The sequence below is a fragment of the Chelonoidis abingdonii genome, chromosome 14, assembly GCF_003597395.2.
Source record: "Chelonoidis abingdonii isolate Lonesome George chromosome 14, CheloAbing_2.0, whole genome shotgun sequence".
Taxonomy (NCBI): Eukaryota; Metazoa; Chordata; order Testudines; family Testudinidae; genus Chelonoidis; species Chelonoidis abingdonii.
In genome coordinates this window covers 37,756,547-37,767,640 of record NC_133782.1, presented here as the reverse complement: position 1 = coordinate 37,767,640, position 11,094 = coordinate 37,756,547, and the positions used below count along the sequence as shown (strand labels likewise).

Here is an 11,094-nt window from a genome sequence, read left to right as displayed (position 1 = left end):
CCCTCCCTGCTCCATTCCCCCTTTTCCTCTCCTCCTCCTCCTTCTCCTCCCTGCTCCATTCCCCCTTTTCCTCTCCTCCTCCTCCTCCTTCTCCCTGCTCCATTCCCCCTTTTCCTCTCCTCCTCCCTGCTCCATTCCCCCTTTTCCTCTCCTCCTTCTCCCTGCTCCATTCCCCCTTTTCCTCTCCTCCTCCCTGCTCCATTCCCCCGTTCTCCTCTTCTCCTTCCCCCCTTCCGTCCCCTGCCCCAGCTCAGAGCCAGCTGCAGCCCCACCCAGGCAAAGTACACGCCAGGGGGCCAGCGGGCGCCCAGCCCAGAGCCCGGCCTTGGCTTCAGCTGCTGGGCAAAGCCCCTGATTATGGGGTTGGGGAAGAAGCAAACTCCCAAGAGAGCCGCTGGCTGCTGAGGCCCAGACTTCTTGGAAACTCAAAGGGAGGAGTTTGGTTCTTTCTTTCTTCTACACGTTCAGCAAAAGATCTTCTCTATTTCATCCGTCCCTCAAACCCCTTGTACTCCTGTCTGTCTGTCTGTCCGCCCCCGTCCACTGCTTCTGTCTGTCTGTCCGTCCCCATCCACCCCTCTCTGTCTGTGTATCCATCCCTCAAACCCCTTGGACTCCTGTCTGTCTGTCTGTCTGTCCGTCCCCGTCCACTGCCTCTGTCTGTCTGTCCGTCCCCGTCCACCCCTCTCTGTCTGTGTATCCATCCCTCAAACCCCTTGGACTCCATCCGTCCCCGTCCACTGCCTCTGTCTATCTCTCTGTTCCCATCCACTACCTCTGTCTGTCTAACCCCATCCACCCCTCTCTGTCTGTCTGTCTGTCTGTCCGTCCCCGTTCACTGCCTCTGTCTGTCTGTCTATCCGTCCCTGTCCACTGCCTCAGTCTGTCTATCGTCAACCACCCCCTCTGTCTGTCTATCTCTTTAAGCAAAAAAAGACTAGTCTGAAAGGGGGCTATGTTTGGCCACACCATATTTTTCTGGATTTTGACGTTTGCCAGCTGGTTTTTGGATGTTGTGACTCTTGATTCCAGTGTCGTTTGCCATCTGGCCGGCTCAGCGCCTGCGTGATTTGGGGCATGGTGCAAACTTCTGGGATTGGGGGAGATGCTGAAGCAAATGATTGGGTTTGAATGTTGAGTTTGTGGGGGGCGTATCTCAATTTTCTTGGAAGTTGCAAAAAAAATTAACTGTGTGTGTGAGCAACTTTTTCTGCACTTGAAAGTTGGAACAGTTTGTTCTGTTGATTAAAAGAATTCTGGATTTCTGTGTTTGCCTAACTTCTGGAATTTTGGATGCATTCATTAGCAGAATTTCTCAGCAGTTTCCACCGCAAGATAATGATTTTTTCTAGCTTTGGATAAACAGTTTGCAACATTTCTGGAGTTGTGAACATGCACCGTTTCTGTGGAAGGAGATTCAGGATATAAGGACGTGGTTCTGGTGACGTTTCTGGATTTTTTTGAGAGTTAAGATTATTTTTTTCTTTCATTGTGGGGAAAAAGATTTGCAGGGAGTCTGTGATTTTTCTGGAGATTTGAACTTGTTAAAAAACTGGATTTGGGGGACATTTTGCAACATTGCTGGATCTTGGAATGTGCAAAAAAAGGTGTATTTTGAGGGAAATTTCATGGCATTCCTGGATATCTGAATTTGCAAAAAAAAGGGGGAAATTTTGAGCTCATTGTAAAATCATCTTGATTTGGGGACATTTGCAAAAACGGGTGTTGACGTTTGCAAGAATTCTGGAGTTTGGAATGAGGCCACATTTCTGGCTCCTTCAGCTCACAAAAACGGTCTAGATTTGGGGAAAGGTCGGAAGATTTCTACACGGTTGCAAGATTGTTTTGCAAAAATTTGTCTGGATTTTTCGCTGGCAAGATTACGCAAAGTTTGCAAGCTTTCCTGGATTGCCAGGGCTGCAAAACCCTGCTCTTGGCTACTGTGAGCTTTGGGGAGGACCCTCTGGAAATGCCTGCCCTTTGCTTTCTGGTTGCAACGCAGTCCTGTTCTTGCAAAATCGGATTCTGTCCTGACTTGTTGAACCCCCTTATGTGCCTCGCTCCACACACCGTGCAAGCAGCGAGCCCTGTCTGCATGTGCCTGTGCTCGCTGGATGGATTTTGCTGACCAAAGAAGCTGTTTGCAGAGCAGAAAAGATTCCTCGAGCCTCCGGAAAATGACTGGGCTTCTGCTCTTCCACGGCTGGACTTTGTGAAGAGTCGGGTTCGGATCCAAGGGAAAACCCGACGGATTTGCTGAGTTGACTGGAAATTACTTAGGCCAAAAATATTGGGCCTGTTTGGTTGGTTGGTTGGTCTCCAAAGCTCATGGAAGAAAGAATGAGGGAACTCTAAGGAACTGGGACACTTTTTAATGAACTTTGACAAAAGTTTACAGAAAATTGTGATTCTCTCTCTCTCTCCCTTTCTCTCTCCATCCCCATATCCCTCCCCCCCACATCCACAGCAGAAAGAACTAAACAAATCTGTAAACTCCAACATCCTTTAATTTACACTTCAGAGGAAAGCCGGGACTCTGCCTGTCGTTCATTTCACTCTTTTCTTCATTATTCACACCCTTTCTTTAACATTTCCCAAGTTCTGTTCCTTTGCTTTCTCCTACCGCCCCACCTCCCTCCCCTCCTTCCTTCCGCTCTTTCCCCATCTGTCTGTGCCTACACAAGACCCCTCCCCAGAGGAACCATGTCTGTAAGTAGATTGAAGCTGGGGTTACAGCCTCTCCGTTTTCACCCTGACCCCAGCTGGGAATTTGGGGAGGCGGGGGCTTGTCCCTGCCACCCTAACTGGGAGGAATGAGCCCTGTACTGGGGGATACTGGTCTGCCACCGAGCAGCACTGGGAGTACTGGTCCCTCTGCCCCCGGGCCTAGCCAGCACTGGGGGTCCCCGGCCTCTCTCCCGGCCTGCCCTGGGGGTCCCCGGCCTCTCTCCCAACCCACCCTGGGGTCCCCGGCCTCTCTCCCGGCCGGCCCTGGGGGTTCACTGCTCCCTCTGCCCCCAGGCTCAGCTGGCCCGAGCGCTGTTCGACAACGTGGCCGAGTGCCCGGAGGAGCTCTCCTTCCGCCGGGGGGACTTGATGCTGGTGCTGCAGCCCGAGGTGCCCGGCCTGGCCGGATGGCACCTCTGCTCACTGCATGGGCAGCAGGGCATCGTCCCAGCCAACCGTGTCCACGTCCTGCCCAAGCCAGGGCCCCCCGACCTCTCGCCAGCACCCCGCAAGGAGAGCGCATCAGCTGCCCTCTACAACCCACCCCGTGGCCAGAGGAGCAGCAGTGCAGGGCAGAAGGAGGAGCAGCAGGAGGTGAGAACCCAGGCGTCCGGGATCTCCCTCTGCCACCCCCGCTCCTGCATGCAACCAGGGAACCCAGGCGTTCAAGGTCCTCCAACACAATTTCCCCTGGGGATCCCCCATACCACTCCCCACTCCCGTCACCCACAGCCTGGCCTGAGGACGCAGGTGACGAGGCCCTGACCCCTCTCTGCCCCCCCTCCAGGTGTATGTGGTGCCCCCACCCACCCGGCCATGCCCGCCCCCCTGCGATGATATCTACAAGGTGCCCCGTGCCACCTGGAGAGACAGGGACCCCTGGAAGGTGAGGAGAATGGACCAGGCAAGAGTTATCACACCGGTATATGGACTGGATGTGTATTCCAGGTTAGTCACGTGGCACCCCAGTGGTCGTTCCAGTGAGGTTAAAAAGACATAAGAGGACCAGGGATTTTGCTGTGATAGGCCTTGTGTCCAAAGACTGAAGAGACCTTGTGCCCTTCATGGTTTGAGTTCCCCCCTCCCTTTGTTCCTCCTTGTTCCCCTTCCTGGGGAATTAGGGGTTGATAGGACCAGAAGAGGCCCTGAGTAGGCTGAGGAGACGTCAACTTGAGTTTTACGGGTTGTATGGTTAGAGGACTGCTGTAACCCCTGCATGGAACCACTTTAAATGCCTGATACGTAGTCTGAGGCTACGGTCTACACTGCACGATTAATTCGAAGTAGTTTAAAACCGATATTACAAAAACCGATGTTATAAAATTGGGTTTGCGCGTCCACAGTCAATCACAAAATCGATTGCTTGCGTCCCTGGTCAAGGGCTACCATCGATTTAAGAGCGCGTGCACTGTTGGGTTAGCTGTTCCTCAGCTATCCCTCATATTCCCACTTCCGTGTTGAGAAGCACAGTGCCTGATGGGGCAGAAAACATTGCCCCGAGTGTGCGTGGGTACCAGGCCTCAACCCCTCCCTTGTGAGGCAGCAGACAACCCTTTGGCGCCTTTTTCGTAGAGTGATTGAGCAACGCCATAGCACAGCAATCTTTCCCCCTTTTTTTTCACTTGGGTGGGGGGGAATAAACTGAGGAGCTGTTCCCTGACCACGCAGACACTGTGTTTGAACCTACAACATTTGGAAGCTCAGCCGAAGAGATGGAAATAATTTTCAGAGACTGCTGTGGACTGTGGATCAGCGGGGATCCTCAGTTACCCCCTCCCTCCCTTCATGGAGCGTCCATTTGATCTCTGGCTTCTTCCGTTACGCTTTGTCCCGCACGCGCTGTTATCTGCAGTTTTTTATTTCAAACGCTTTGGCCCATTTCGTGTTCTGTGCATAACGGAGCAGGATACAACAGTTTGTCTCCCATACACGATCAGACTAGTATCTCTCCGCAGTCCATTGCTGGACGGCTTTTGGATTTGAGGACTCACGCAAGCGTGCGGATCAGAGCTCCATGCTGACAAGCAGGAAATTGTATTCAAAAGTTCGCGGGGGCTTTTCCTGTTACCTGCCCGCTGCATCCGAGTTCAGGATTGCTGTCGCAGAGCTTCAGTGGTGCACTTGGATACCGCCCGGAGCCAATTAACGCGCATTTCCGTCCACACGAACCCTAATCACGAGTTTCACTATCGAATAGCGCTACTCTCTCGTTTGGAAGGAAGTTTCGAACATCGATTTAAGGAGCGGTAAACGATTAATGCGACGTCATGTGACGGATACAGGCGTTAAATCGGAATTTTATATCGGCCATTAAAACGATTTAAAGTGAGTGTGACCTGGCGCTTGTTCAGTGCAGGGAAGTCAGAACCCCTCCCTTGTGTTTAATGTTTAACAACATTGCAGCCTAATGGCTTAACATCCATCCCGCTCTCGTCTCTCTCCTCATTCACACAGCCAGATCAATACTCTAAGTTCCAGCGTCAATAGCTCAATTCACCTGTTTCTCTCCACACCTAGCACTGTGCAATTTCACCCTCTCTTCGACTGAAAGCCCATTAAAAAAAGGTGAAATATATTTTTAAAAAATAGCATATTTTCACACTGCGTGAGGAGTTAGCCCCTGGGGCCCATGCCTCACATGTGTTGTTATCCCGCATTCCTTACGGTGTTAGCCACCCCCGAACCACACCCCCAGAGGCAGAGAGCTTCTTCCTCTTTCTCCTGTAAACTCCAAGGCACACTTTTGGGCACACTGAATAACCACTTGGTTGTTTCTTAAAGAACAATGCAGAAAAATTCCAGAAGTACTTTTTCATTACTAAAGAAGTTTGACCTGTTGGACAGTGTCTGAAACACTCAGGCCTCCTTTAGTTGGAAAAGGAAGGCCTATGGCCACATTCTTCATTTGTAGGTCACTTCAATATATGCCAATTGTTGAGTAGTATTAATTAGCACACTGAAGTTCCAAGATTAGAGCTATTACTTCATATATGCTCTGTGCACTTTTATTAACTAGGGGTCGGACCTGAATTCAAGTTAATGGATGTCCAGTGATCAGTTTGGCTTCTAGATTCCAGTATGCCTTCTCTTTCATATTCAATGTTTAGCTATGTTTAAAGTTACATCTAAAATCACCTTTTTTATTCTTTCACACACTTCAGTCCCATTTGCATGTCAGTGTATCAAAAATATGACTTCTTGCTTCTTCAATGGAACATTTGTAGATTTTGGGCGGGGGAGGGGAGTCCCCATTTCCAGTTCAGTTATGATACTTTAATGCAATTATGATTTTCAATCTTCATCCATTTTCACCATTTATTAAAAGACTAGTTTAATAGTGTCCAGCCTTGGGAAAAAATGTGTAGCAAGTAGTCACTTGTGCTTCAAGTTGTTAATTTTCAGCATAACAATTGCAATGTATTTTTCTGCAATGATTTTGTATCAATAGTCGTGCATATTTTTTCTAGCTTATATGACTCTTGACTGTGAATATATTTACTTTTCTCTTTAAAGAAAATATAGTTTGATTTTCTGTTTCTTGAACTCTATTATTGTATAGTGGCAATAAGCTGTTATTTTAAAAACTGTCTTTTGTTTGTTAATGTGGGGAATGAGAATTTGTTACAGGTAAGCACATCTAGAGGACATTAATTTATATATAGAACATTTAGACGGAAACAACAAATATACATAATTGTTACAGAGAATGAAAATATTGAAGAAGAATTTGCACAAGAGAGGCACAATATGTCTTGCACCTGCAAAATAAATGTTGGAGGTGCAGCTAGTGTAAGTTGTGTGCCCGGACTGTTCCATTTGTAGAAACTTACCTGATATTTGCCAGCCTGTGATAGATGCCTGTGTGTGATATTGAATGCTGAGAGCCAATGTGGCTGAAAATCCCAGCACCCTTGTCGCTCTTGGCTTATTTTCATCCCCTGCCCCCTTCTCCGACACCTATGACAACCCCCTCGCCTTCCCCAAGGACGGCGCGAGGCTGGACGCTGACCCCTACAATGTGGCCCCCCGCTGGCCAAGCCGCCCCCGGCCAGGAGAGGAGGGAGGAGGAGGCAGGAGGATGTGGAATGGATAATAAGTCAGCTCCGTCTCACGCCCACCCCTCCACAACCTGCGTCGGGCGTACCCCGCAACCTGCTCAAACCTGATACGAGTCGCCGTAGAGGAGCTGCCTAGGAAGGGAGAGTACGACCTGGCCGGCGCCCCCCAAGCCGGAGGCGGCCCTGGGGGGCTGAGCTACCGCTACTGCGCCGAGGCGGGGGGTGTCGACGGGGCGGCCACCACGAGTGGCTGCCCTCGCGGCGAGAGCCGTCTCAGCGCCGGGCCCCCTGCCCCCTGCCCGTCGTCAGGCGGCCCCCGCGCTAAGAGGCAGCTCCAGGAAGCGGGCCACCCCGCCCCCACCCCCGCCCCGCCTGGGGGGCTGGCTTTGGGGGCCGACGAGGGGCGGGGGATGGGCCAAGCGAACCGAGGGATCCACTGGCGGAGGAATACGACTACGTCCACCTCAAGGTGAGCTGGGAGCGCCACCCCTGAACCTGGCTACCCGACCTCTGACCCCCGACACCGCCCTGACCTCTGACCCCCACCTACCCGAGCCCTGACCTCTGACCCCCAACCCCACCCTGACCTCTGCCCCTTACACCAACCCGAGCCCTGACCTCTGACCCCCCAACACCACCATGAGCCCGGCTACCCGAACCCTGACCTCTGACCCAACACCACCCTGACCTCTGCCCCTTACACCAACCCGAGCCCTGACCTCTGACCCCCAAACACCACCCTGAGCCCGGCTACCCGAACCCTGACCTCTGACCCCCAATACCACCCTGAACCCTAACCTCTGGCCCCCAACACCAGCCCGAACCCTGACCTCTGACCCCCATCACCCTGACCTCTGACTCCCAACACCACCCTGAGCCCGACTACCCGAGCCCTGACCTCTGACCCTAACCCTCTGACTATAGGTCACTGACCTTGACCCCAAAGCCAACCTGGCCCAAGGGTCCCTGACCTCTAACCTCAGCCTGCCCCAACTGCCAAACGGACACTTCTTTCCCTCACCCTTCATGTCAGCCCTGTCCCACAATCATTGACCTTCGACCCCTGACCCCAATTCCAACTTCTGCCCCTGTAGGGGACAGACAGGCTCCAGCCCCCAGCTACAGACTGTGAGCCCCCAGAGGAGGCAACCAGCCCCAGCCCCCAACCAGAGACCCCCCTTTTGCTGGAGGAGGAGGAGGTAGGGGTGGTTCCTTCCCGGACACCTGGGTCCCTTTCCCTGGTGGTGGATGGTGGTTAAGCTCTCCCGGATGCCTGGGTCCCATTTTCAGAAGGGTGAGGTCCTTCCTGGGTGGTGGGTGAATGGGGGGTGTCAAGATTCCCAGATTCCTTGGTCTCATCTCCTGGAGGGGGAAGGGGTCGCCTCCCAGACTCCTGGGTCCTTCCCCTGTCCCCTCCCCAGCCTGGGGCAGGAATGACCCCTTCCAGCACTGACACCCTCCCTTCCCTTCCCAGGTGCCTCCCAGCCCCGAGGATGCCCAGCTGCTACAGTTCTATGCGGGCCAGTGCCGGACGCACTACGCCACCCTCCTGGCAGCCACGGAGGCCCTGCTGGCCAGCGCCGGGGCCAACCAGCCGCCGGGCGTCTTCGTGCCGCATGGGCGCTTCGTGCTGGTTACGGCGCACAAGCTGGTCTTCGTGGGCGACACGCTGGCGCGCCAGGTACAGTATCTATGGCGGGCCTTAGCTGCCCTGGACCCACTACGCCACCCTCCTGGCGAGCCAACCGAGGCCCTGTGGCAGCCAGCGCCAGGGGCCTTACCAGGGCCGCCGCGTCGTCTTCGTGCGCGCATGGGCCGCTATCGGTGCAGGATATCATGGTTACGCGCAACAACACATGGTGCTCTTCATGGTGGTTGACAAGGTGAAGAGCGAGCACTGGCTGTGCCGCGCCCAAAGGCCGGACCTCTGGCCCCCCTGTTCGGGCCCGGGTGGGGCACAAGCCGCCTTGGGCGTGCCCTTAATAGTGCCAGGCCCGTCAAGGGAGCTTGTGCTCGGGTGCGGGGATCCACGGGCGCAGGTGGGAGAGGAGCCTGCCCTCTTGAGCGGGCTGCGTGCTACCCCTCACCCCTGCCGCCCCCCCTGGTTGGGTCCAAGTGGGGCCCGGGTTGGGGCAGCCGCCGGCGCCCTGTGCCAGGCCCTCAAGGGGGCTGTGCTGTCGGTCAAGGGGGCGGCGCTGAGCTACCCCTCAGCCCCTGCCGCCCGCCTGCTCCAGGAGCGCCTAGCCGAGCTCTCCCGGCGGGCGCAGGGCTTCACCAGCCTGCTCAGCACCCTGGCCCCCTCCTGACCCCCAGGACCATTGACTTCTGACCCCCTGGTGCCAATGATCCTTGGGTGACCTCTGGCCCCCTCCCCAGGGTCCTCTGTGCTCCTGCCGCTTGGCCCTATCTGACCCCTGCACATAGACTTTTGACCCCAAAGGCCCAATTGTGACCGCAGACTGAGGCTCTCCCACATCCAATGGCCCATTGCAATCTCTGACCCCTGGCTAGTTCCCCCTAAGCCAGTGACACCATGCGCCCTGGCCTTGACCTTTGCCCTTGTGACCTGGGAGCCCCGTTACCTCCACTCTTGGCCCCACCCAAGGGCTTCCCCTCCTGGCCTGCCCCCCAACCAAAAAGCTCCTTGACCCTTGCCCTGTGACCTCTGCCCCCAGTCCAGTTCCTGTCCCTCAAAACCCTGACCCTCTTCATATGGGGGAATCTTCGTATTATTTATATTTCAGGGTCTGGACTCAGGAGGGTGGATGGGCCTCACCCCCCCAACCCCGGGGGCCCCAAAGTTGCTTGAGGGAATCAGGGCAATGCCAAAGACGTGACTGCAGTTGGACAGCCAGAAGAGGACCCCCACACACACACACACCTGGAGACGGGGCATTAGTAGCCGGGCTGGGGGGGGGGGGGGTGTCAGCCAACACCTGCATGGAGCAGAGGCTCATGGGAGAATGGCCAAGGCAAGAGGGAGCAGAGGAGTCTGGGTAAAGCCCAGGAAAGGGGATGGGCCCCGTCCGCAGCACCAACTGCTAAGAACCGACGACTCCCCAGCCCCTGCTGCCCCCCTTCACAGCTTTGCTGGTGTCCCTAGACGCCTGACCCACAGCCCCTCACCAGGGAGCCCATGGGTGACCTGTTCTCAGGAAAGATTTTTTCTGTTTGTAAATAATAAATTAATGAAAAAAGCCAATTGTGTCTGTTCCTCGGGGGGGGGGGGGGCAGCCTGCCCCCCCAGGGCCAGATCAGAACCAGCAACCCTCTATGCTGTTCCCTAAGAAAGGTGGGGCAGGAACATGGAGGGGAGGGGGATGAAGGGGCCATGTGGGGGGCTGCTTAGTGGGAGCAGACAGGAGACGGCAGGTCAGGGGGGCGAGAGTCTGTGAGGGGAGGGGAGTTGGAGGCCAGGCTGTGGGCAGTAGGGTCTAGTGGTTACAGCAGAGGAGGTGGGGGAAGAGACCTGGGAACCAGGACTCCTGGGTTCTCTCCCACCTGTGGGAGAGGAGAGCCCGGACTCCTGAGTTCTCACACCAGCTCTGAGAGGCACCACCACCCCTGCCCCCCCCCCCCCAAGACACACTGCTGGGCCTGTCCCTGGGTGGGGGCAGGCCAGGCCCAGGAACACACCTGGCCAGGTGACCATGTGAACTCCATGGCAGGCCTGTGCCAAGCAACAACACACCAGGCAGGGCCCATGACATGCCAACAACACAGCCAAGCGCCCAGCACACACACCAGCCACACCCACCCCACACCCTGGACACGCCAGGCACATCTGGGCACCACACCACCACCACCCATGGGGCCCAGGCTGACAGACCGGGTGGCAAAGGGCAGCCTCCAGGGGTGGGCAGTGGGATAACAGCCTCCTACTGGGGCTGGAAGGGACCCTGGTTGAAATCCCAGGAACCACCCCCCCAAACACCTCTGCCCTGCCCCCCCCACTCATCTCCACTGACATCAGGGAAAGGTGGCCAGAAGGGTGGTGAGGGCTAATGGTTAGGGAGGGGCAGTGGGCGCACCTGTCCTTGCTGTCTGCCCCCACCCCACCACCTGACTCCCCAGGTGGACCCCTCATCCCCCTGCAGCTGCCTAACCCTTGCTGGGGCCCCTGCTACCCTGCCAGGTGACAGACACCCCCCAGCAACACCCCATCACTCTCTAAGGTACCCCCTAACTCCCCTTTGACCCTGAATGCTCCTGGGGACCCCCCACTCTCCCTCCCTCCATGGCACCCCTCACAGGCCCCTCCCACCCCCATCAGCAGAGAACGCCACTCCCCAAACACCCAACAGAGACC

General features: G+C 55.5%; 2 protein-coding genes across 2 annotated transcripts in view; both read left to right on the top strand.

Annotated features, from left to right (window-relative positions):
- The window catches only part of LOC142047750 (Fc receptor-like protein 5), a 194,054-nt gene extending 188,495 nt beyond the window's left edge, over positions 1–5,559 (top strand). The window contains exons 8-10 of the mRNA XM_075072410.1: positions 3,022–3,321; positions 3,515–3,613; positions 5,509–5,559. Coding sequence (XP_074928511.1) covers positions 3,022–3,321; positions 3,515–3,613; positions 5,509–5,559 — 450 coding nt within the window. The remainder of the gene's footprint in view (positions 1–3,021; positions 3,322–3,514; positions 3,614–5,508) is intronic.
- Positions 2,628–9,091, top strand: LOC116838300 (embryonal Fyn-associated substrate). Its single transcript, XM_075072409.1, has 5 exons — positions 2,628–2,709; positions 3,022–3,321; positions 3,515–3,613; positions 8,260–8,466; positions 8,972–9,091. The coding sequence occupies exons 1-5, from the start codon at positions 2,704–2,706 to the stop codon at positions 9,089–9,091; spliced, it is 732 nt and encodes a 243-aa protein (XP_074928510.1). The 5' UTR covers positions 2,628–2,703.
- Positions 9,092–11,094: the final 2,003 nt, after the last annotated feature.

Excerpts from the sequence above, each read along its gene's own strand:
- LOC116838300 (XM_075072409.1), top strand. Across the intron at positions 3,322-3,514 it reads AGAAGGAGGAGCAGCAGGAG|GTGTATGTGGTGCCCCCACC; the intron begins GTGAGAACCCAG and ends CCCCCCCTCCAG. Across the intron at positions 8,467-8,971 it reads GCGACACGCTGGCGCGCCAG|GGGGCGGCGCTGAGCTACCC; the intron begins GTACAGTATCTA and ends CTGTCGGTCAAG.